This window comes from Ursus maritimus, unplaced genomic scaffold, assembly GCF_017311325.1.
Source record: "Ursus maritimus isolate PB19 unplaced genomic scaffold, ASM1731132v1 scaffold_6, whole genome shotgun sequence".
Classification (NCBI taxonomy): domain Eukaryota; kingdom Metazoa; phylum Chordata; class Mammalia; order Carnivora; family Ursidae; genus Ursus; species Ursus maritimus.
In genome coordinates, this window is record NW_024426774.1 from 77,595,937 (window position 1) to 77,621,425 (window position 25,489).

General features: G+C 46.1%; 1 protein-coding gene across 4 annotated transcripts in view; it reads right to left on the reverse strand.

The window, feature by feature from the left end:
- Positions 1 to 25,489, reverse strand: part of TBC1D8 (TBC1 domain family member 8) — a 111,807-nt gene that overhangs the window by 64,624 nt on the left and 21,694 nt on the right. For 3 of the 4 annotated variants that reach the window (XM_040623591.1, XM_040623590.1, XM_040623593.1), the window contains exon 2: positions 6,662 to 6,772. In XM_040623591.1, coding sequence (XP_040479525.1) covers positions 6,662 to 6,772 — 111 coding nt within the window. Of the gene's footprint in view, positions 1 to 6,616; positions 6,773 to 25,489 lie in introns of all 4 variants that reach the window. The other variant, XM_040623594.1, reaches the window with a different exon arrangement.

Genomic DNA, 25,489 nt, shown 5'->3' on the forward strand with positions numbered 1-25,489 from the left:
TGAGTTTCTTCTATTTCCCAAAAACAAGGCAAAGACAGTAATGAACTCAATGTTCAGGGCCATGGTAAAGAATAACGTACGTGTCAATAACACAGCAATAGCACAGAGTCACCTACCAACAGGAACACGAAATGACAGATCTGTAACTTACAGCCTCAGCTTCTCACCTGTGCAACAAAGCACAGGCTGAGACATCAGGAGAGAAACCCCAACAAAGTCTCCTTGCTCCTCCAGGGCCCCCAAGAGCCCTTCATGTTAGGTGTCAATGCAGCCAGAAGCCGCCCCACCCCAGGCTGGCGCCCGAGACCGCTCATGTCTCCCTCTGCTCTTCCCTCCTCTCCCGACCAGACCAGGAACTGGCTCCTGGGATGTGACTCTTCTGGTTCCACACACCACGTCCTTGGTTTCTCCTTATGTGCTGATCATTATATCCGATTTCAAAGGGAGTGTAGACGTGCAATAGATTACTCAGCGTTAAAAAGAACAAATTCTGACCCTGCTACAACACGGACGAACCCTGAAGACACTACGCCGGCCACAAAAGGACAAATGCTGTACAATTCCACTTCAATGACATTCCTAAAGAAGTCAAATCCATAGAGACAGGGAGCAGGATGGTGGCCACCAGGGGCCGGGAAGGAAGGAACGGGGACTTGGTGTGTAATGGACACAGAATTTCAGTTTGTGCAAGTGAAAAACTCTCTGGAGGTGGACGTGGTGATGGTTGCACAACAGTGTGAATGTACTTAGAGCCACTGAACTACACACTTAAAAATGGTAGAGATGGTGAATTGTACGTTGTATGTATTTTACCGCAACAAAAAATGGCTTTTTTGGGCTGCTTTTTTGTCTGTTTGGTTTTGTTTTCTTAAAGAAAGCAAGATCCCTGTTTTGCAAGTTTTTCTCCTGCTTAATGGTCCCGGTTGCTCATTACAGAGCTCCTGACCCAGGGCCTTGCCCAGCCATGGAATATCCCTGCCCTGGCTTCTCAGAAAGGGCCAAGAGGTCTTATTTGTGATTGCATGCCCCATCTCCCACTCCTCAAGGAGAGGAGACATAAGTGCTGAGCCATTACCTTCTTTAACTAGCAGACTACTTACTCATACCTAAGCAGGAGTCCACACTTGACTGCTCTGGCTTATTTGCACACCTACTATTGGCTGAACACCATGCTCTATCCTGGACACTGGAAGGGTAGCAGTGAGCAGGACCCTGAGAAAACTTTTATCTTCGTTAGAGGACCAAAAAAAAAAAAAAAGTTTAGTGACAGCAGTGGTAAGTGCTGGAGGGGCTGTACCAGCAGAGTGGGGGAAGCAGCTGGAGGGGGGTGTGGGCAGGGGTGGGGTCTCTGGGAGGGGGCATCTGAGCGCCAACCTGAAAGACTGGGCACAGTCCTCCATACCCTTCTCCTATACAAGTCCTCACCACTCTCTCACCATGCGTGTTTTATCCACTGACGCCAGTGAGGTTTATAAAGCTTTGAGATTCCTTGGTCCATGTAAGTCAAAAAATAGCAACTTATCCTTATCCCCTTCTAACCACAATCGTCCACAGATCTGCTGCCAAATAATATCGTTCACCCAGGGGATTATCTACCTAGCTCTTCCAGCTCTGCTTAAAAACAAACAGAAAAAAAAAGAAGGAAAAGAAAATTCTTCTCAAAAGCTCTCCATAGTCTCCCTGCACTGCTGTGCAAACAGCCAAAATCAAATGAAGATATAAATCGTTCTTGCAGGCCACTCTTCCTGTTCCTGCCCACGTCCTGGTGCCGCCCAGGCCCTTCCTACAGTTCTTGTTTGTGCTTTATCTGAGACTTAAAATCCTGGGCAGGGATCCTTTCTCAATGCTCAAGACACAATAAAATATTAAATATGGTGAGTCAATATCACAGTGCAGGATGCCTAAGTAACTCCCAGGAGAGGCCTAAGTGTCTCAATCAATACCACAGGCCCGAGACACAAATACCTCCCCGCTCCCTCTTCCCTAACCCAAGAAAAGCAGTGCTGCAAAGAACCGCCACTTACACAGGGGACCTTCCATGGGCAACGCAGCAGAAGAACGTGGAGCATCTGTGCACCTGCCATGGGTCAGGTCCAAGGCAAATACTCAGCCAAGGTGAAACTAAAGGAAGCAGATCCTGCCACAAGAGAAAGAGTATTCTAGGAATTCAACCTGCTCAGGACTACACTGCCAGGGTGTGGCGGGGTGGGGGGCAGCAAGTGTAAGCTGCTGCAACCTTTATGGCATGCAGTTTGGCAATACACATCCAAGATAGCCTTAGAAAGTACATCCCCCTGCTGCAGAACTTCCTTACTATGTGCTGGTCAAGGGTCTTGCCGCCTCTTACTTTCCTAATCCTCGTTCCAGCTCTACCTGCCACTTCCGGGGTTGCTCTCTGGATTCCCCAAGGCCCTGTGAAACCGGCGGAGGGAGACTTCCCTCACACACTCACCCAGGGACCCCCGACACCAAACACGTGTCTGGTACATGGCAGGCACCCAACATTTCACATGAATGGACTTTGGGGATCGAGAAGTATCCTGAAATATTTAAATGTATGGATGTTCATCTAGGTTTTTAAAATACTGAAAAATCAGAACCAATTATGTATCTGATAAAGGACTGGATGAGTAAATTAGGCTATGGCCATAAGGTTGAGTGCTGTGCAGCCATAAAGTCGCTGTGGTCCGAGAGTGCTCCAGGAGCCCTGAATGGCTACTGGAGACCTCCCCGGCCACACAGACTCAGGAACTGAGCAGGGTCCCTGCTCTGCAGAATCCCCAGAAACCAATCTAGTCAGGAGACAAACTCCAGATGTCCCCAGCAAAAGCCCCAAACCCAGAACAAGACCGACTGTTTGGCCTGGGGCAGAGTGACAGGAGAGAAACTGGAGAGAAACTGGAAAAAGGAACAGGGTCTTGCTGCTTCACACCCCACATCCAGCCCAGCACACCAGTCCTCTCCACTCTGTCCCCGAAAGTCCTCCTACATTGGTGCAAATGCCACAGGGTTGGTCTTAGAGGACCGCGTCCAAGCATGAGTGGGTTGCAGAGGAACAGCATAGCAACCAAGCCATCACCTGGCAACAAAAGAGGATAAACAGAAGAGCACAAGGTGTTCAAAAGACAGGGACTGTGTCCTAGAAGAAAAACGGAAGCCTCAAGGAGGAAAGGAAATTCTCACAAATGCTTCATGCTCCAAGACAGCAAGAACATGAACTCAGGAAAACAAAAGTACAAAGATGAGAAGATGAAACAACAGAGGAAAGGGAGAGGAGACACTGAAGAAAATGATCAAAGCACAGCCAAATGAGGGGAGTCTGAGTGGCTCAGTCAGCTGAGCCTCCGACTCTTGACTTTGGCTCAGGTCATGATCTCAGAGCTGTGGGATCAAGCCCCACATTGGGCTCCATGCTCAGCATGAAGTCTGCTTGAGATTTTCTCTCTCTTTCTGCCCCCACCCCTGTTCATGCGTTCTCTCCCTCCCTAAATAATAAGATAAAAATACAGCCAAATGAGTAAGTTAAAGCAGCAAAGTGTAGGATACAAGGCTGGAAACGGAATTATTAACTTAGAGGAAAGGACTATGAACAGCACAGAAGATGCTAGTTGAAGAGACAGATAAAAACAAGAATGAAGGGGCGCCTGGGTGGCTCAGTCGTTAAGCGTCTGCCTTCAGCTCGGGGCGTGATCCCGGCGTTATGGGATCGAGCCCCACATCAGGCTCCTCCGCTATGAGCCTGCTTCTTCCTCTCCTACTCCCCCTGCTTGTGTTCCCTCTCTCGCTGGCTGTCTCTCTCTCTCCCTCTATCAAATAAATAAATAAATAAATAAATAAATAAATAAATAACAAGAATGAAAAGCAGACAACAGTTATCCAACAGAAAGGGTCTCTGAGGGGGGATTCTGATAAATGGAACATTAAATGCATCTTTAAAAATACACAGAACAGGGGCACCTGGGTGGCACAGCGGTTAAGCGTCTGCCTTCAGCTCAGGGCATGATCCCGCCATCATGGGATCGAGCCCCACATCAGGCTTCTCCGCTAGGAGTCTGCTTCTTCCTCTCCCACTCACCCTGCTTGTGTTCCCTCTCTCACTGGCTGTCTCTATCTCTGTCAAATAAATAAATAAAATCTTTTAAAAAAATAAATAAAATAAAAATAAAAATACACAGAACAAGGAAATTTCCTGAAGTGATTAATCAATCAGATACTGAAAAAGCACACTGAATTCCAGAAAAATTTAACAGTGTGCTCAAAGCAGTAGCAGACCGCAACCAAGTTACTAAACTACATAACCTCAAAGATACAGAGAGATATACGCACAAAGAGCACATCACCCACAAGGGGGTAAAAAGGAGGGGGGGGGTAAAAAAAAAAAAAAAAAAGGCCAGCCTGAGATTTCTCCTGTTGCCTCGTTAAATACAGGAAGACCCTAGAGCAATGGCCACTATGCTCTGGATGTAGCCAGAAACTAACATACCTAGCTAAGGTGTCATTCAAGTCCAAAAGCAAGGGACAGACACTTGTAAATATGAGACATTACTGGGAGAAGAAAACAGGAATCTAGGCAATCAAGAGAGGAGTCAACATTTGGGGGCAGGGGTGGCTCAGTTGGTTGGGTGTCCAACTCTTGATATCAGCTCAGGTCTTGTGCTCAGGGTTGTGAGTTCAAGCTCCACATTGGGCTCCACGCTGGGCATGGAGCCTACGAAGAAGAAGAAGGAAGAAGGAAGAAGGGAGGAGGAGGAGGAGGAGGAGGAGGAGGAGGAGGAGGAGAAAGAGAAGAAGAAGGAGAGACGAGACAAAATTAAAGATTCTTTATTTATTTATTTATTTGAGAGAGAGCGCGCGCACGCATGAGCAGGGCGAAGGGCAGAGGGAGAAGGAGGCTTTCTGCTGAGCAGGGAACCAGACGTGGGACTCCATCCCGGGACCCTGGGATCATGACCTGAGCCGAAGGCAGACGCTTAACCGACTGAGCCACCCAGGTGCCCCAAGAATAAAGATTCTATATTAGGAAAGCCATACTTGAGTAAAAGCCATTAGATCAATTTAAATAGAGGACAGAGCCAAAGAATGATGGACAGCATGGTGATGGACAGAATGAAAAGTACGTGAAGTTAATAATAACAGGATTTTAAATGAGAAATTGGAGAGGGAGGGGGAAGAATAAGAATGCCGGCATGCTCGTCCTCTAGGCTAGGGAGTGAACGCACATGGTCAGAATTGCAACACCGCTGTAAAAAGCCGCAATCCTAACCCTGTGATGCTTTCACAAATCTCTTCCCTTAACCTTTGATGAACCTTTTAGAAAATAAGCTCTCGTGTTAAGGAAACATTTATTTTTTGAACTTTAACATTTCTCTGGTTTTACTTCAGCTTCTCGTTTACTGAGATCAAGTAAAAATGTAATATTTTTGTTACAAAATAGCACTGTCAATTATTAGCATTGTAATTTTTTTATTACAAAATAGCAGGTTGCATTTTCACAAAGGTACTTGCGTCTTCAAAACCATTGTTGTCCCTGCCCTAAATGTAGTATAAAGTGGCCTCAATGAGGTGAATGCAGGATGACCGGAGGTTCCTTTGGGTGGCCAGGATGTGGAGTGAGAGACATTTTCTCCTTTGTACTTGTCAAGTGTTGATGGATTATACTGAATGTGCGTCGTTTTTATGATTTTATACAAATACAGAGGATTCATCTTAACTAGAACACAACAGACTGGGGAAAAAAAACATACCAAGAAGTTAGCAGTGCTTAAAATTGGATGGTGGATATGGTAAAAATTTTCTTCTCTGTACTTTTCTATACTTTTCCAGGAAAAAAAAAATCCAGTGTTGTTAAAGAATGTGCAGTGATGTTGGAAATTTATGGTAGCTAGTAAAGTGTTAAGAGAAAAAACAAAACCGGAAGCCTCTACGTGTATTGGCGCATGTACACAGAAGAGAGATCAGCACCGATAAAGGGGTATGGAAGACTTCCTTGTCCTTCTCTCTTACCAACTTAATTTCTGGAAGGTGAACATTTATGACTTGTGTAGTTAAAAGACATATCTTGCTTTTGTTTTTGAATACAAGGGGCTTTTTGGAGGTAATGATTCCCAGGCCCAGAGATTCTGTCATGGGAGATAGAGCATTAGTGTAGGAGGACTGAAACCCCAGATGAAGAGGATGAACGGATTTCAGAATTCCCGTGGGGTGCAGTAGTCCGGTGATGCAGCAGAAACATGGAACTAGGGGGTGAAGGCTGCCCTGAGTCAGAGACAGCCCTCAGACGCTTCCCCTGTACCATTCCCATAGCTGCCCACACCCAGGAAGACGTTTGTTAGGTCAGAAACAAAATTAAGGAGAAAAGGGCTCCATTCAGACTCAATGAGATAGAGCACCTTGGAATAACACACCACGCGAAAGTCTGGCATGCCCAAGCCAAGGTGCCCAAGCTTGTACTCTTTATGTGCTTTTGATGGATGAAAAACAAAAAAAGAAAAAAAAAAACAGCTCATAAAAGCAGATGAGTTTCTAAAAGGAGTTACCTTCAAGCTTCACCAACATGCAGATACTCGGCATGCTTAGACCTTAAGGTTTGGAATATTCCAACCGGAACAAAACTCACCCGTGGCTATGGCCCAGTAAACGTCTGATCCACTCAGTAACTCACCACATGCTATGGGAGAATAAACCTGGGACCCAGGCACTTGGAGCAGAATTCGAAATGGAGCGACCCGTGCATTGGAATCCAGCACTGCATCCAGAGCACCTACCAGGCGACCTTCAAAAGAAAACAGAAAGTGCACTTCTGAGCATGGGGACTGACCAGCTCCTGCACACAGTTCATTGGTGTCTAAACTCGACACCAGAAGGCAGCAGGCTTGGGTCCGGTTCTTCAGCTCACCGCTCAAGAGCCCAAGCTCCGTGAGGCCCAGGGCTCTGGCTGCCTAGTACCAGTCACCCAACATCTGGAACGGGCCTGACACGAACAGGCACTCAGTACAGATTTGCAGAATCCAATGACCAAGTGAACAAGGGGCCCTGAACACGTCATCTAACTAACCTGTTTGCTTTCCTCGTCATCTCCATCACAGAGGTAACATGACTGTACATAAGAGCTGGGGATCTGTAGTCAGAATGCTTGACTCCAGACCCCAGTTTTCAAGCTGTGTGACCTTGGGCAAGTTCCTTAACCTCTCCATGCCTTGGTCTCATTCGTAAAAGGGAATAATCACAGTATACCTACCTCATAGGGTAATTATGAGAATTACCGTATGCAACATTCAAAAGGTCTTAGACTATTTATTGCCTGAGTGTAAGAAGTACCATTATTATTATATCATCATCTCAAAGGTAGATGAATAATCCCTGCCTACTCCAGAAGGGGACTGTGAGAAGCAAATAATAAACTGAAGTCCTTCACAGACCATAAAGCATACAAAGTAAAGGTCTATCCTTCTGTTGTAATGAATATCATCATGAATCCACAGCAAACACAGAAACACACACCCCCACGCGCCAGGTGGCAGACGATTTCGTATTGTCCCATTACCGGTAAGTGTGTTTGCCAAGCTTCTGCACTGTAAAGTTACTCTTTTTTCCCTTTGTAATTAACAAGTATTCTGTGAAGTACTTTGAAACTACGTTTCTCATTAAATTTTCAAACTCATTTATTTCTATCAGTATGGTTTCGTGTTTTCCTACTTTATCTAATCTAGTATTATGTTTATTTTGATGTTCACATTGTCTCTGACTTGGCCAGTGGGAGCCCTTCAAGGTGGCTTCTGTGTCCTTTGGACATGTCCCCATTACTCCTTCTACTCTCTGGAATGATCAAATGATCCCAGTTCATCCTGCATTTTTCCTGCTCTAGCCCTGGCATCAGCCATTTCTCTAAGAAGCCCTGGTTCATTTAGTGAAGAGTGGTATTTAAAAGCCAAGATCTGGGGTGCCTGGGTGGCGCAGTCATTAAGCGTCTGCCTTCGGCTCAGGGCATGATCCCGACGTTCCGGGATCGAGCCCCGTATCGGGCTCCTCCACTGGGAGCCTGCTTCTTCCTCTCCCACTCCCCCTGCTTGTGTTCTCTCTCTCGCTGGCTGTCTCTATCTCTGTCAAATAAGTAAATAAACTCTTTAAAAAAAATAAAAAATAAAAAAATAAAAAAATAAAAGCCAAGATCTGGCAGCCAGGTACACTTACTGCTATGGGGGTGCTTGTTCCCAGAAGCTTTCAGTGGACAGAGCTTGAGACTACACATACATGTACATATATGCATATATGTATGGGTATATATGTGTTTACATATGTATATACAAGTACACATTAACATTTTATACCAATTTTATACATTATTTTTATACCAATTTTATACATAAAAACTGAGTTCATATCAGTATCCCCAATGGCAATCACATATCACAACGTTCATTCCAGTTTCCTTCCACATTTGCAACTCTCTTCTCCAATATCGAGGAACCTGGCTTCCATTATTCGTAATGTATTTACTTATCTGATCAATCCGCCTGTGGCTACCAACGTCCCTTTTCTGACAGATGCCCTCTTCACCCTAGTCAGGCTCCAACTGTCCATCCACCCCACCCGTACAATCACCTTGATCTGTCCCAGTTAATGGCTTGAGGGGAAGAAGGAAGGGTACATAAGTTTTTACAGTGATTGTTCCTTAGGCGGCTCAGAATTTTTGCCCCCTTACTGGCTTGCTCTCAACTTGCAGATAATTGAGTGGGGCTGAAAGCTGTCAGGTGGATCAAGGGGCTGCTGCTTTAACACAGAACTAGCACAGCTGCTTAGGGGAGCTCTGTGATTAAAAGCACAGGTAGGGTGGGGGGCAGGGTAAAGTTAAAGATGCATTTGTACAAGATTGATAAAACATGTCTGTCAAAGGTTGGAGGGGAGTGAGTGACAGGGAAGCAGATGGACACTAGAAAGGTGCTAAACCGCCCCCCCATCCCACATGCAGACTTAGCACTTCCCAATTTAAGACTGGTTGTAGAATCCGCATCTAGTTTGCTAATAAGAAAAACCTGAGCAACAAAAGAAGGAAATGAGAAGGGTGGGAAATAACTTAGCATTGACACAACACAGTAGCAATCTTTTTGATCAGAAAGAGTAATTTTTTTCTCTTCAAGACCCAGGAGCTTTTGCAATGGTCAGGATGTTTTACACCAACACAACCAACCTGGTACTGAACTTCAGGGGCGGGAAGGTGGCAAGGGCAGCAATGAAGCAAAAAAGGGACTTCTAGCTTCAGCTCCCCCTGTAAAGAATTTCAAGTCCTCACGCCCACCCTAACAACAAGAAGATGAGCAAACTGACCAACAGCGGCTTTTCTGGGACCCATCAGAGAACGAAGGTCACAGGTCAAAAATCATAACCCAGAAATCCGGAGAGAAGGGACAACCCAAAGTCCAGCCAAGATCTGCTCACCTGAAGCAGAAGCTGCTGGGGCCGTAAACTGGTAGGAACACTTCAGGGGTGGTTTTGACAAATTGCTGGGGCTAAATGTGGACTAGCAGGAGAGTCAGGAACTCTGATAGCCAGTCTTAGGGGGCCCCAAACCAGTATAGTTTTTATCACCAGGTTCTCACTATGAAGAGCCAGGAAACTTCCCCACCCCACCCCCACCCAGCACGCTCTTCCAGGGGAAAGGAAGAGTCCTCACAGTGCAGAGTGCTCAGAGCATTCTCCGTAACACAGGCCTGCTCTCCAGGGGACAGACTTTTCTGGAACCTTACCCCAGCTGGGCAAAGGGTGTTTCTCTGACTCCAACCCGCTCCAGTCTTCCAGGCTTTCCTGGAACTGAGGGGGGTGCAGGAGGGAGGCATCCAAGAAACACTGTCAAGGACACATCCCAGGGACACAGACCCACTGAAAGACCAAGATTCTCTGGTAAGGTTTACAGGGCTCTTCCCCCCATACTTTACCACCGCATCAACAGACTCCAGCATGACAGCTGGAAGAGCTGGAAGACCCAGAGTCCACGTGAGGAGTTTGGCTTTTGGGGGTTTGTTTTTAAGTAAGCTCTACACCAAATGTGGGGCTTGAACTCACGACTCTGAGATCAAGAGTCCTATGCTCTGGGAGAGGCACCTGGGTGGCTCAATCGTTAAGCATCTGCCTTCAGCTCAGGGCGTGATCCTAGGGTTCTGGGATGGAGCCTCGTGTCAGGCTCCATGCTCCGCTGGGAGTCTGCTTCTTCCTCTCCCACTCCCCCTGCTTGTGTTCCCTCTCTCGCTGGCTGTGTCTCTGTCAAACAAATAAATAAAATCTGTCAAAAAAAAAAAAAAAAAGAGCCCTATGCTCTGGGGCACCTGGGTGGCTCAGTCAGTTAAGCATCCGATCCCTGGTTTCAGCTCAGGTCATGAGCCCGGGGTCATGAGATGGTCCACTCCCCTCAAGCTCCGGCTCAGCGAGGAGTCTGCTGGGGATTCGCTCCCTCTCCCCCTCGCGCAAGCGCATGCGCTCTCTCCTGCCCCCAATAAACAAATTAAATCCTTAAAAAAAAAAAAAGTCACATGCTCTACCAACTGAGCTAGCCAGGCACTTGGAGTTCGTCCTTCAAGAAGCCCAAAGACAGAGAGCCCAAAGCAAGGACACCCGAGGAAGCGGAGGACCTCAGGCACCTGTCGCGACAGCACACAGACACAGCCCAAGTCCTGGTCAGAATCGTACAAAACACACACTAAAGAACGACTTCTTCAGTTCTTAGTACTCCACACAACCTGTCTGGCTTTCAGAAACAATTACAAACCGTGCCGAAAGGCCAGAAAACACAGTCTGAAGAGATGAAGCGAACGTGAGCGAACGAGCCTCGTGCACGACACAGACGAGATTGCCTGGCCGGTACTCCCAGAACCATCCGAGTCATTAAAAACGAGTCTGAGAAACAGTCACAGCCAAGATGACAACCATCTGTGAAGCGGCATCCTGAGAGGGACCCTGGAGCAGAGAAAGGCCACAGCGAAATCTGAATAAAACATGGACTTCTATGAACCAACCCTCTGCGTGTTTTCTCCCGCAGCTCCGACAAGTAACCAGTAACACAAGAGCCTGAAACGAAACAAATTTATTATCTTACAGTCCTGTAGGTCAGAGGTCTGACAGAGATCTCACTGAGCTAAAACATCGTGTCAACAGGTACATTCCTTCCTGGAGGCTTGAGATAAGAATCCCTTTGCTTCCCTTTTCCAGCTCCGAGTGACCCCTTCCTCCATCTTCAAAGCCAGCAACACCAGGATGAGTTCCTCGACCAGTTTTAAAAACCCTTGTGATCACATTGAGGTCCCTGGTAATTCAAGCTCATCTCCCTATATTAAGGTCTGCTGATTAGCAACCCAACTAATCCCACCTGCATCGCTAATTCCCCTTTGCCATGGACCCTAACATATCCACAGGCTTGAGTCTGTTCTGCCCACCACCATAATCCATCAACAATCAGTTCATTCATTGTAACAAATACGCCGTACTAATACGTCAATAATAGAACTGGGAGTGGGGTATAAGAGAACTCCCTACACTACCTTCACAATGTTTCTGTCAATTTAAAACTGTTCTAAAAAAATAGAGTTTAGTGGGGCACCTGGGTGGTTCAGTCGGTTAAGCGTCTGCCTTCAGGTCAGGTCGTGATCCCAGGGTCCTGGGATCAAGTCCCACATTGGTGGTGGGGGGGGGGGGTCCCTGCTCAGCGGGGAGTCTGCTTCTCCCTCTCCCTCTGTGCACCCTCTCTCTCTCTAATAAATAAATAAATCTTTTTTTAAAAAATAGAATTTAGTGTTTTTAAAAAGTGACAAGGGGAGTCAGGCCAGTCAGCCTCCACCTGCAGACAAGGGCCCTCGGCATCTACACAAATGCAAACTGTCCCTTCAGGAGCCCCAGGAGCAGACAGGCTCTGAATCTGGGGTAAACCAAAGCACAAACACAAGAGAAATAGCAGACAAGGGGCCGAGATGGCAGAGAAGATGCACAAGTGGGAGGCGGGTCAGTGAGAGTTCTCAGCAGGAAAACCAAAATTGAGAAATGAAAAATCAGGAAGAAAAACGTAACCTTAAATTTCTGCTGAATGGTGAAGGAAAAAGGTTAGCGTGGCAAAGAAATCGCTCAGAGTCATGAGAAAATAGGGTATGATGTCCACAAATTTCAAATGGGTCAAAGAGAAAAATATATACATATATACACATCGATAAAGCAAATATATGGCAAAATGTTTACACATAGCTCCTAACAACAGGGTACACAGCCCTACTCATCTTTGTATAAGGAAGCTGAAGATAACTCACATGGATGTCTTAGAGGCAGTATTTATCTGCCAGGCTCAGACTCATGAAAAAGAACAAATACTGAAGTTCTACATATAGTGTCCGATTTCTCATTAATCCTTTAGCCAACTTTGGAGGGTGGCATGGAGCCGCTAAGGCTCCGAGCTGTAGGGACCACTGGCCCTCGCCAGCTCCAGCTCCGAACCAGGCCTCCTCCCCCCCTGCTCTAGGGCTGTGTAAGACAGGTAACAACAATTTTCAGAAATGCTCCATCAGCCACAAACCCACCCTTCTAACTCCATTCAGACTGACTTGGCTCTGCCAAGCCCTGGCTGGCGAAGCCTTCACTCTGCCTCCACCAACGAGTCCCCCCACATGCAGGGCAGCTCCCAGGGAGCACTCTGGTCTGCCTTCTGCGGCAGCTCCATATGGCTTGTCTGGCTGTACAGGAAAACCCTCCTGGCGGCTCAGTGAGTGCAACTCTCCTATTTTTAGGCTATCAGAATAACAACTCTGGCTGAGATAGATGTCGAGTGACAAGTTTTATAATTAGGGCCCAAAAGGGGCCTATGAATAATTTGCTTCTAAGTGATAATGCTGCAGTTCTTTCACTCTGGCTACATTTCATGCCCATGGGTGGTACCCAGTTTAAGGCGAAAGGGCAGCTGCTGACATGGGACAAACAGGGACACTTGGAGAAGCGGGCCTACTGCCTGCTGGTTTGTATAACCTCTGTGTTGTGCCTGGGCCTCAACCACAGGTGCTCTGCTCTTACCAGTAAGAGCACCCTTGCATAGTAAAACTCATTTAAAACACAGCAACACCCAGCCCCCATGGAAAGCACTTTAAGTAAAAACAAACAAACCAGAAAACAGTCTATTTTTCCCCCTGCACCGAAGAAAGTGTGTCTTCCTAATGGTGCCGGGCTTAGAACAGACCCCAGGAGCCCCATGACAAAAAAATTCTTTTATTCCAGTAAAGAGCTTCTCATCATGATGCACAAGCCATCGATGGACAGCACGTCCACAGCACCGCAGCTTGGCACCTTACTCCAGGTGGGAAACTCGTCTGGTCTAGAGCTCTGGCTTCACGTTAGGGCTGTTTGGTTTGGCTGCTATCACTGTTTTGGAGACGTTGGGGGAAAAGCAAATAAAGAACCAGAATAAAGGAAAAAACTTTTATTTGTAAAAAGTAATACATAACCTAAAAAAAAATCACATGAAGTCCTTTCTACTATTTTTTAAAAAAGATAAATGTTGGGGATATTTGCATTCTTAACAAGAGCTCTACCTATTCTAAGTAAAATTCATAATCCAAATTACCAGACTCCGAATGTTTTGTTTTTTTACAAAGCATTTTCTAGAATTCAATATACCTCTTCGTGTGTGTTCTGTATGATGCCTGCTATTTTCGGAGTGCAGTCGATCAGTAGGCAAAGCCACAGGGTAACTGAATCTCCCGGGAAGCTCTAGCGCCAGACCCCGGATGAGCTCGTCTTTATAGTGGATAACACAGCAGCCATGTGCCCATCACGGTGACAGGATGAGCCTGCCAAACCCACAACATGAGTCTGAACTAGTGAAGGGCCAGAGAGCAGAGCTCCAAGGGCACCGCGAGGGAGGGATTCTAGCCCTGGTTCTCGAGAACAGGACGGGCAGCCACCAAGCCCAGACCTGCACGCTGCATCCCAGATACATGGGAACAAGGACAGCCACACAATGACCCTTTGCCTTCTCAGGAAACCAAGAGAGGATGGCCGGTACAGCACAACCTCTCATCAGCCAGGAGGAGTTACAGTGTAGACTGACTGTCCTGCTCAAGCTGGACTCAAGGGAGAGAGAATTCTTTCTGCCCTCACTCAGAAGCTGTGAAACTCCTTCACTGGGAACAAGTTTCAGTTTTTCAAGATGAAAAGCACTCTGGAGACAGACAGTGGCCATGGTTGCATAACAGTGAGAACTGTACACTTAAGAACAGCTGAGGGGCGCCTGGGTGGCTCAGTCAGTTAAGTGCCTGACTCTGGATTTCAACCCAGGTCATGATCTCAGGGTCGTGAGATCAATCTCCACACAGAGCCTGCTCAAGATTCTCTTTCCCTCTGCCCCTCCCCCCATTCTCTCTCTCTCTCTCTCTAACACATAAATAAAATCTTAAAATAAAAAAAACAGTTGAGATGGCTAATGTTATGTGTATTTTACCACAATTTTTTAAAAAATCATGACAATTCTAACAGTCAAATATCCACAGTTGGGCTCCTAAAGTAAATACAAAAACAACTTTTCCTAACTCCATTCCACAAGTGGTGAATCATAAATGCATTTGAACATAAATGTGCTCTGGGTCCACACTGCTGAACCCTGACACGTTCTTCTAGTGCCTCCATAAATAATCCTTGGACGGGGACCAAGCTGCCTGCTTTGGCTCAGACCGAACATAAGGATCCTGTCATAGTGAACCTCCGAGAGGGGTGACGTAATGCTCAAAGTGCATGACAACAAGAATCCTGCACAAAACACCATCATGACAGCCAGTTCCAAACACAGTGAATGCCCTGCCTTAACAGACACATGTTGCTATGGATATAACGAACACTATCTTGAAAATTCCCCAGCATTTCCATCCACTTGACCTACCATTTATCTGCTCTTCTGGCATGATGGTTATGTAAAGCAATTAGGATTAAATTCTTATAGTGCAGGAATGATTCAGGGCTATAAAATGAAAGGAAAGGGGGCAAAAAAACAAGAATCTACAAAGAGGTTGACTTTAAGACCTGATACCATCTCCAAATGAAATGCTGGCCACCGGCAGCATCTGGGAAGACTGGATACCTGCTCCACTCTATACTTCCAAGCCCACCACAATCCCAGGTGCCCACAGCTGTTCCCTGGACACTGACATGTCGTTCCTGGCCCCTCCCAAAGTCTATGGAACCATCCTGATGGTTCTAGCCCCAAGCTAACCCGCCCTTTCCATTCTGTTCCGCTCTTTTCAGATACCTGTCACCCTTTTTCTTTTCACATAAAGGTATACATTATTAATATATGAGTTTGAAGATAAGTATACACCCATGAAACCATCACCACAATCTATGCCATAAACATGTCCATCGCTTCCCAAAGTCTCTTCCCAACCTTTTATTAATATATAACATTGTGATAAGAACATTTAACATAAGATCTACCCTCTTAGCAAACTTATTTAAGTCTACAAAATTGTTAACTACAATCATTATGCTGTATAGTGGATCTCTAGGACATGCTCATCTTGTATAACTGAAACTTGGTACCCTCTAATTCCTCCCCATTCTCTGCTCCCCGCAGCACCTGGCAACGCCATTCCATTCTCTGCTTCCATTGGTCTCACTATTTGAGATTCGTTATATCATATAAGTGGTATTATGTAGTATTTTTCCTTCTGTGACTGGCTTATTTTGCTTAGCATAATGTCCTCAAGATTTATCCACATTGTTGAAAATGGTAGGATTTCCTTCTCTTTTAAGGTACTGCCACTCATTTTAATCCCGAACCTTCCCCACTGTGGCCTCACTGGCTGCAGTTTAGAAACGATGACAATACTTTACTTCTGGGGAAGGGTTAATCAAACTACAGTGTGCCTGGCACATAGGAGGTGTTCACTAAAAGGGTCTTAAAAATTGCACATGAGTTACTGTATTGAAATGCATGTAGCTTGGTAAGCCTGATGAAACAGGCAGACTCATCCCTTTTAAGACTTGGTTGCAGTTTTACAGGCTCCCAGGGGGCTCTTTCCACGCGAGGAGCTGGAATCCTGCAACGTACTGTCTTTCGTTTTGAACTTGAGTCTATGGAGATGGCTTGCTTCACTGACCCTCTTGACTCTCATACTGATTCCCATTTTGCAAAAGAGGTACTATGGCCTTACCTTATTTATTTATTTTTCTGCAATCCTTGAATGCGTCTAAGCTCCATTTCCTGCATTTAAGTATGCACAGGGCCATTAAACAACAGTGTGGTTGGCGAGGTAGAGGCAGAACTGTGACTGTAACAGCATAAGGTGCTCTCAGGCAGCAGGCTGCATTTAATGAAATCTGGCTGGTAAACAAGTTTGTGCCCCACGCAGGAGTCTCGTTGAACAAGTTTAACCACCTTTCTGTAACTGTTTCTGAGCACGAAGGGACAGTTCTTTGGACTTCATGCTCAGCCACAGTGGGTTCCATTCATCTCGAGAGTATGCGGGTATACCAAAAGAGGTCAAGCTTAGCACACCACTGTCTGACACAACTGTTTACAATACCCTTTACTACCTTGCAGTAAAGCCCATACTTCTGACTTTGGTTTCAACATTTCTGTCCTTGATAGCAAGTCTCTTTAGGCATCAAATTACACCTAATTTGCTATTACTAAATGCTAGATGTTTATAACGTACGCAAGTTTCTTACTTTAAATGCACGTACCGGGGGAAAGGCAAGGGGTCCTTTATCAGTTCCCAACACCTGGCGTACCCGGCTCCTGGAGAGCCTTTAATAAATATTTGCTTAATAAATCCTCTGAGTAAAACAAAATCAAAGAACACAGTTCTTTAAGTTCACTTGAAAGAAATTGTTTTTCCATATGCTACAAGTAGCTGGAGTTTTGTTCACTGTGGATTCTGATCTTGAAATCCGATTACTCAGTCTGCCATCTGTCACTCTTTCAGAGACTTGCAACAGATCAACAATTGCGTGGTTCTGTTACAGAACTCCACTAATCTTATCTTAGACCAGGCAGGAGGTAAGAGTTTCAGTAACTAAATTTATCTCAGGGATTAAGCAGATTTGATTTTTTGTTTTGTTTTGCTGTTAGAAGAAAGCACACAGCACAGAAGTCCCAGCCTGTACTAAATATGTAACTCTGTAATGCTGAGCCCTCCCTTCTAGAGAATCGGACAGATGGTAATTTAACCATTATTCAAGAAAGGCAGAAAAAGGACAACAGGGCAAGCTAGAGAGGAAGGAGAACATCCTAGCTCCCTAAGAACAGGTGTTCCATCCCATGGAAATAAGGAAGTGGATTTACCCCTATGGCCATGGTCTGCCTTCCCCGTCAGGTGACACTACTATAGACCCAGTCTGTAACAAGCCATCAGTCCGCACATCTCACAGAACCTGTTGCCATCTTGAGGTCCTAAGAAAGCCTTGGTACAGGGCTTAGGCATGTGCAGGTCATGAAAGATTCCAAGGCAGAATCAGAGAAGAAAGTGACAGAGGATAAAATGACAGCTTGCCCCTGTCTCTACAGCTATCACACATCATGGGAACAGTGGTCACCTAGCCCTTCAGAAAATGTTTCTGTCTGAACCCAAGATGCCCATCTACCAATGTCCATGGGCTGAGAGCTGGTAGGGAAAAGCAAACATGGAGCCAGTAATTAGGGGGGAAAAATCAAATCAAATTAAAATTTAATAAGATCGAATGGAGAAGGCTTAGTAGCTATAATTTACTTTCTCAGACTCATGGCCGGCTCTTTATTATGGGAGTTTTCTACTGGGAATTCTGATCTTGAAATCTGACTGTTCAAAGCCTTCCTCACTTAGAAAGAGCTGCTGCAGCCTTCAGACTCTGGATCCCTGCATCGAGCCAGTGCAGAGCACTTGTTGGCAAAACGCTCTGACATTTATTCTGCAGACATGCACCCCGTGGTAATGATGGAACAGGGACATCTCATGACCTGGCTCTCCTGTTCAGAGCACTTTTGTGCTGGAGAGGCTGGCCACCAGCAGAAACCCAGGTTAAGTCCTTATCACATAAGGCTGAGGACATAGGACATAAGAGATAAGCAACTTTCAGCAGGGTGTTGGTTAGCCAAGACCTAAAAGAGTTCTCTCTATACCACTGAGGAAGATTTTAAGTTGTTAGAGCAGTGAGAGTGGAAATAAAAATAAATACAAGAAAAATCCCCGTTCAATCCCACTGGATCAACAAACCAAACTAACTTCATGTTTCTGTGCTTCCTCCTGGCAAATGGGTGCTATTTATTTCACTGAGAAGGTGAAGCAGGTCGCAAAGTAATATTTTAGTACTCAATCAGTCTCCTAGAGCTGAATGATGCCCCAACGCCCTGAGTAGACCCAGAAGACTCATGGACTCCATTCCACAGGAAGCCCCAAAGAACCCTCAGTTGATCTAAACTAGGGAAGTCATATACTCAGGAGTCACAGAGTCCTGGGTTCAAATCCCTACTCTGTCCCTTATTAGCTGTGTGGCTTAGATAAGCATCCTCACTTCCGTCACTCTCTGTTTCCTCCTATGTCCAGTGAGGTCTGCATGGATCTTGAAACATGTGTAGAGTACCTGGACCACACACCTGGGACAGACTGAGTTGTGTCCTCCCAAAAAGGATGCTGAAATCCTAACCTCCAGGTCTCACAAGGTGACCTGACTTGGAAATCAGATTTTTGCAGACATCATTAGTTAAAATGAGGTCATACTGGGATTATCTAATATGACTAGCATCCACATGAGAAGACAGCCATGTGAAGACAGACACACACGGAGAATTCCTTGTGACATTGAAGGCAGAGATTGGAACTGTACAGCTGCAAGGACTCTCAAAGCCTTCCAGCCATCACCAGAAGCAAGCAAGGATTCTCCTGCAGGCATCAGGGAGCGTGGCCCACTAACTTCCTGATTCAGAACTTCCAGACCCCAGAACTATTGTTCTGTTGTCTTAAGCAACCCAGTTTGTGGCTCTTTGTTACGACAGCCCTAGGAAACTAATGCACTGCCCCACTCAGGAAGACCTCCTAATGGTCCGCATATATGCAAACGAAGAGAGAGCTTTCAACGTACAATGTAAAACCGTCTTTCTGGACCCAAAGTGGATTGCATAACCAAGCGCTATTTACTGTCAACATTATTTATTTGACCTATTGCCCTGGCTTGTCAATAATCTAAGTACAGGAAAAGACAAATTCAGGGAAGAGGCATCCATTCATTCAAAGTCTATGTCAATTGCTTAGAGGGAAAAACCTTTTTTGAGCCTTTCGAAGAGTGAACACCTTGGAATTTCCCCATATAGGGAGGTGGGGGAGAGAGCCCCTGCACGGAAGCTGGAGAGTCTACTCCTGATAACTTCCTCATGATCAACATGAACACAATGCTTATTCGAAGAAGTTCCTGAAATAGCCAAAGTTCCAGTTATCGTGGTGCCCACTGGTCACAGAGTCATGCTTAGGTAAGGACTGGGCCCACTTCAATATGGGGGGCAAGGGGCTCTCACTGCTCCTGGCACATGGCCAGGCCCCCAGGCCCTGCCCAGAGACTCGAGTCCTATGGACCTGGTTCTGGCCTGACCTTGGCATTTCTAAGTGCCCTCAGGGGTTCTCATGTGCAGAGGGCTGGAGGGCTGCTGGCCATGCATCTTCCAACCCCTGGTCCAAATCTTTTCTACTCCACAGAAACCTGCGGGACACCCTCACATGAAGACCCCTCCAGCCAGTGGGCCTGAAAGGACGGGGAAGCAAGGAAGGAGGGTAAAAACCACTCTACTCACAAATTCCTTCACACCAGTGCCTGGCCCCTACCTCCCTGCAGACTGAGGAGCCCACATGTCCTCTCCACCCACATGTCCTGTCACCATCTGCTGTGCTGCTCCCTTCTGGCTGGCCTCAGAAGACACACAAGCCCCTCCATTCATGTTCCTGACTCCTTTCCTTCTGGACCCAGTTGCATTAACAACCCCTTTGAATCTCTGAAACAGGCGTTCCTGGGAAGTCAGCTGAGCATCGACTTCATGAGATCAAGCCCCAAGTCGGGCTCCGTACTCAGTGTGGAGTCTGCTCGAGATTCTCTCTCTCTCCCTCTGCCCCTGCCCCCACTCACACTCGCTCAAATAAATTAAATAGATAGATAAATAAATAAAACAGGTGTTCCCTCTGATCTTTGGCTTCAATGCAGAGTAGCCTGGGAAGCTTCCAAAATACCGTTGCCTAGGCCAGGCCCTGGAGTCTGGTGTAACTGGTCTGGGGTGCTGCCTGGGCACCAGCACGCTCACAGGCTTCCCTGTGCTTCAGCTGTGCAGGCTGACTGAGAACCACCATCCCAGGATCTTGCTCCAGATTCCTGAAGGCTCTTGACCCTGCTGCCCTTGAGCTGGTGATTCCTTTCACTGCTTTCACCTTGAGAGTTGCAGAAAAGTGAAACACATTTGCCAGCCCCTTTCTTCTTTACCCATTCCATCTGGCCCCCATCCAGACAATTCTTCTGCTGGGGTCCCTGAAAGGACAGGGACCATGTTTTGACACATCACTCATTCAAGCCTTAGTTTTCTTATCTGTAAAATGAGGATAATAATCCCCCTCACTGGTCGTGGTGAGGACCAGATAAAACAAGATGACCTATACAAAACAGGCAAAATAACCCAAGTGAGCAAAGGACTCATGTGGAATCCTGGTCGCCTGTCCTCCTGGCTGCTCCTGGCCTCCCTTGTGCCTTTGTTCAGTGGCCTGTCCCCACGGTACAGGAAAGGTCCCTGACTCCCGCCATAGCTAACACCAAGGGGAGGGAGGGGCAGGAGGCCAGCAACAGGGATGCTCTATCATCAGAAAACCAGCTCCTCAGACCAGATAGGGTTGACATGAAAACCTACACATGCTGAGGGCCACCCTGACCCTTCTCAGCCACTGCTCCCAATGCAAACCATCTCCCACACACCCTCAGGAACAGGCCTTCCTAGGCTCTGATCTGCATCTGTCCACCTGTCCTGCACATCTCAGGATTAGCGTGGGTAACTCCACAGGTTCTAAATCCTGCCTGAGCACTGGAATCACCTGGAGAGTTTTCAAATCCTAATCTAGAGATGCAAGAAGTGTGTGGTGAAGCCTGGGGCGGGGGGCTACTGGGAGCCCTCCAGGATCCTGAATCACTAGTTCTGGCTTATTATTTGCACAACAAGCAAGGGCCTTCGTTATCTGATGAAGCTGCTAAAGAGAACAGAAAGTGAAGGTAAGCATAAACCAATGCACAATAGCCAAGACATGGAAACAACCTAAGTGTCCACCACTTAGGATGGACAGAGATGAATGGATAAAAGACACGGAATAATACACACACATACACACACACAATAGAATATTATTCAGCCAAGAGAAAGAAGGAAATCCTACCATTTACAACATGGATGGACCTTGAGGGCATTATGCTAACAGGGAGAAGACAGAGAAAGACAAACACTGGATGATATCACTTACATATAGAATCTAAAAGCAGCTGAACCCGTAAAAACAAGAGTAAATTGGTGGTTACCACAGGCTGGAGGGTGTGGAAACTGTGGAGCTGTTTAAGGATACACACGTGCAACTAACAAATAGTTTCTGGAGACCTAATACACAGCATAGTGATTATAGTCAACAATACTGTATTATAAACTTCAAAGTTGCTAAGAGACTAGATCTTAATAGTTCCCACCACAAAAAAGAAATAATAATTATGTGACAGGACAGAGGAGTTAGTTAACACCACAGTGGTAATCATATTGCAATTTACAAACGTACTTAACCAGCACATTGTACACCTTCTACAGGGTTATATATCAATTATATCTCAATTTAAAAAAAAAAAAACAACCCCATCCACCCATAGGGGAAAACCACCTGTCAGTCTCCTTAGTAGAATAACTAAATGCAAAAGCATAGAAGGCCCATGCAAGAAATGCCAATCTCAGCAGAAACACTAGAAAAGAAACAAAGTCCCAGGAAAGCTCTGGACAGACCCAAGGACACAGTGGACAGCTGATGCATGTGTGACCCTAAAACCGGGTATGGGCTAAGGGCACACGGTCTTTGCAAAGAAGGCATTCAGAGGGCAGGTGCGCATACACACACACTTGAATATGTGTTAGAACTTCTGAGTTCTATTATTTTTTTTAAAGATTTTAGTTATTTTAGAAAGAGNNGTGTGTGCACGAGCAGAGGTAAGAGGCAGAGGGAGAGAGAATCTCAAGCAGACTCTGCGCTGAGTGCAGAGCCCCACACGGGGCTCGATCTTCACAACCCTGAGATAATGACCTGAGCCAAAATCAATAGTCGGACGCTCAGCTGACTTTGCCACCCAGGCACCCCACTGATCTGTATTATAATAAAATGCTAGCAATCCGTTGAAGGGTTTTTAATTTTTTTTTTTAACTTCTTAGCCTTTCTGAAATTCAGCAGCCCAGAAATATTGAACTTAGAAGTCACATGACAACACTGACCAGCCTCACCTAACAGAGTCTACGACAGAGCAGACCTCCATCTCCCCTGACGGAATACAGTAAAGCGTCTCAAATCACCAAGGAGCTCTTTTGAGAGGAAAGAAAAATAAAGTCAGAGAAAAACAATTCCAAAGAGCGTTACTGAAAACACACGAAGCAATACCACAGTCTGTCCTTTAAAACATTGTTATCAGCTGTGCCTATGTGAACACAGTCATTTCAGTGCCCCCACCCTCATCCCTACCCCCACACTGTGGATCTTGTTACTACTGTCATCAGCTAACACCTATCACACATACAGCATGTGCCAGGGGCTACAACAAGCTCTTCCCACTCATCGCCTCTGCTTAAGACTCTCCATGCTGGGGCACCTGGGTGGCTCAGTTAAGCGTGGACTCTTGATTTCGGCTCAGGTCATGATCTCAGGGTTGTGAGATCAAGCCCCATGTGGAGCCCTGCAATGAGCTTCACACTGAGCGTGGAGCCAGCTTAAGGTTCTCCCTCTCTCTCTGCCCCCTCCCCTTCCCAATACATGTGCATACATGCTCTTTCTCTAAAAATATAAGTAAATAAAATATTAAGAAAAAAGACTCCCTATGCGAAAGGTGGGCATGGTTTTACCCCCTGAGGCTCAGAGAGGTTATGTAGCTGGTACAAGGTCACACAGCAAAATGAGTAAGGAAGGAGTCAGGACTCATACACAGGAAAGTTATCCCCAGACTAGCACCTCTTACTACCTATGCTTAGACTAACAGCCTGTGCTTCTTTTATGTTTTAAGATCTTATTTATCCATTTGAGATAGAGCATCCGTGTATATGAGTGGGGGGAGGGGCAGAAGGCGAGGGAGAAGCAGACTCCCTGCTGAATGGGGAGTCCAATCCGGGGCTCAATCCCAGGACCCCAAGATCATGAACTGAGCCGAAGTCAGACGCTTAACTGACTGAGCCACCCAGGCGCCCCTAACAGCCTGTGCTTCTCAGCAGACCAACTTATTTTCCCAGGAGGGAGAACAGAATGGCAACATGGGCCCCCGGCACTAACAGGCTACCTGCTAAATGAGGAATCCTTGAAAGTCGGACAGAAATAGCCCTAGGGCAGTCACTTCACCAAAGGGAAACATCCACACATACACCCCATGCCATCACAGAGATCCCTGAACCCACGGAGAGCCCCCTACGAAGCCAACACCTGCACTCCCAGGTCCTTAGGAAGAAAAGGGTCTGAAAAGAGTCCATACCTGGCACCTACCACCAATGTGTCTCCTACACTGTTGGGCCAGCAGGAACCAGGCTGAATTTCTGCAATTACTTGACTCTTTCATTCAACCAAGCAAAATGTAAGCTGTCTGTTCAGGAGTGAATTCCATACACCACCAGAAAAGCTAGGGAGAAAATATGGAGTATGAATACTGTCCTGGCATTGCATAATGTTTCTTGCAGGACTGCTCACGAAATCCAGTCACTGACAGCAACGTGAGCTCTCAACAGCATCCAGGACAGTCACCACCAAGGAGATGATTAAAGGGAATGATTATGAGCTACAACCATCACCCACATCCTAAAAGACGGGAAAAACAATCCTAGTGACAGGCAGTATGTGTGCTGAGGACCATCCAACTAGAACAGGGGCCCAATTCATCAATACAGACATGTTTTCTAAGCACCGGCCCTTGGGAAGAATCCACACAGGCCTCTTAACCATCCTCGGTGAGAGTGCCATGATGTGGAAGAACAGAGTGTATTTATTCACTAACCAAGTGACCGTGAGCAAGTCACTGTTCTCACAGCTTGGCACAGTGTAGTAATAGATGTCAACAAAAGTTAACCTACGGGGGGGCGCCTGGGTGGCTCAATCGTTCAGCGTCTGCCTTTGGCCCAGGGCGTGATCCCAGGTTCCTGCTTCTTCCTCTCCCACTCCCCCTGCTTGTGTTCCCTCTTTCGCTGGCTGTCTCTCTGTGTCAAATAAATAAATAAAAGCTTTTAAAAATAAATTTAAAAAAAAGTTAACCTACTGGGAGTGACACAGGCCACCTCTCCAGTCTTAAGTTCCTCATCCAAAACACGAAAGTCCTGTTCACAGGCCTGAACTAAGGAACCAAGAATGAGCGCATGCCTCAAAATGACAAGGCTGGTGCGAGCTCCCTGCGCCGACATCCCTCAGGCAGCCTGGGTGGCATGGCGTGTCAGAAGCATACACAGGAAGTAGGTGTCAATGCACAACTCCGGAGGGGGCTGAGTAAATCATACAGACACACAAAATATGTTGTGACACATTTCCCAGTGCTATTATGCTGTCAGGTAAAAAACAAGATACAAAGCTGCATATCCCTAGGAGCGCAATTATATAAACAAAATTCATGGATAAAGCTAGAAAATCCATTCCAAAAAGTTAACTGTGGGATTTTTGGTTTTTCTCTTTTTTTTCCCCTATATTTTTTCCCAATTTTCTACAATTAGCGTTTATTTATAAGATCGTGGGAGAAAGCATCACTATAAAATGTTTTTAATGTTCTCTTTTCTAATTTAAAGAACAGAATTATGACCAGAAATAATCTTTTTGATACTATATTGACTGTTTTGTTAAGGCTACATGCTGGGGATAGCCAGCTCTTGTGATTGCACATTACATAAAATTGTACATGGAACCAAGATGCACTTCCAGACTAGTCAAAAGCCCAACTGTTAAAGGCTTTTTTTTTTTTTTTTTTGAGATTCTATTTATTTGCCAGAGAGAGAGAGATCGAGAGAGTAAAAGCAGGGGGAGCAGCAGGCAGAGGTAGAGGGAGGAGCAAGCTCCCCACTGAGCAGGGAGCCCGATGCAGGACTCAATCCCAGGATCCCGGAATCATGACCTGAGCCAAAGGCAGACGCTTAACCAACTGAGCCACCGAGGCATCCCTGTTAAAGGCTTTAAAATAATTTTTTAGGGGTACCTGGGTGGCTCAGTTGGTTAAGCATCTGCCTTCTGCTCAGGTCATGATCCCGGGGTCCTGGGATCCAGTCCCACATCGGCCTCAC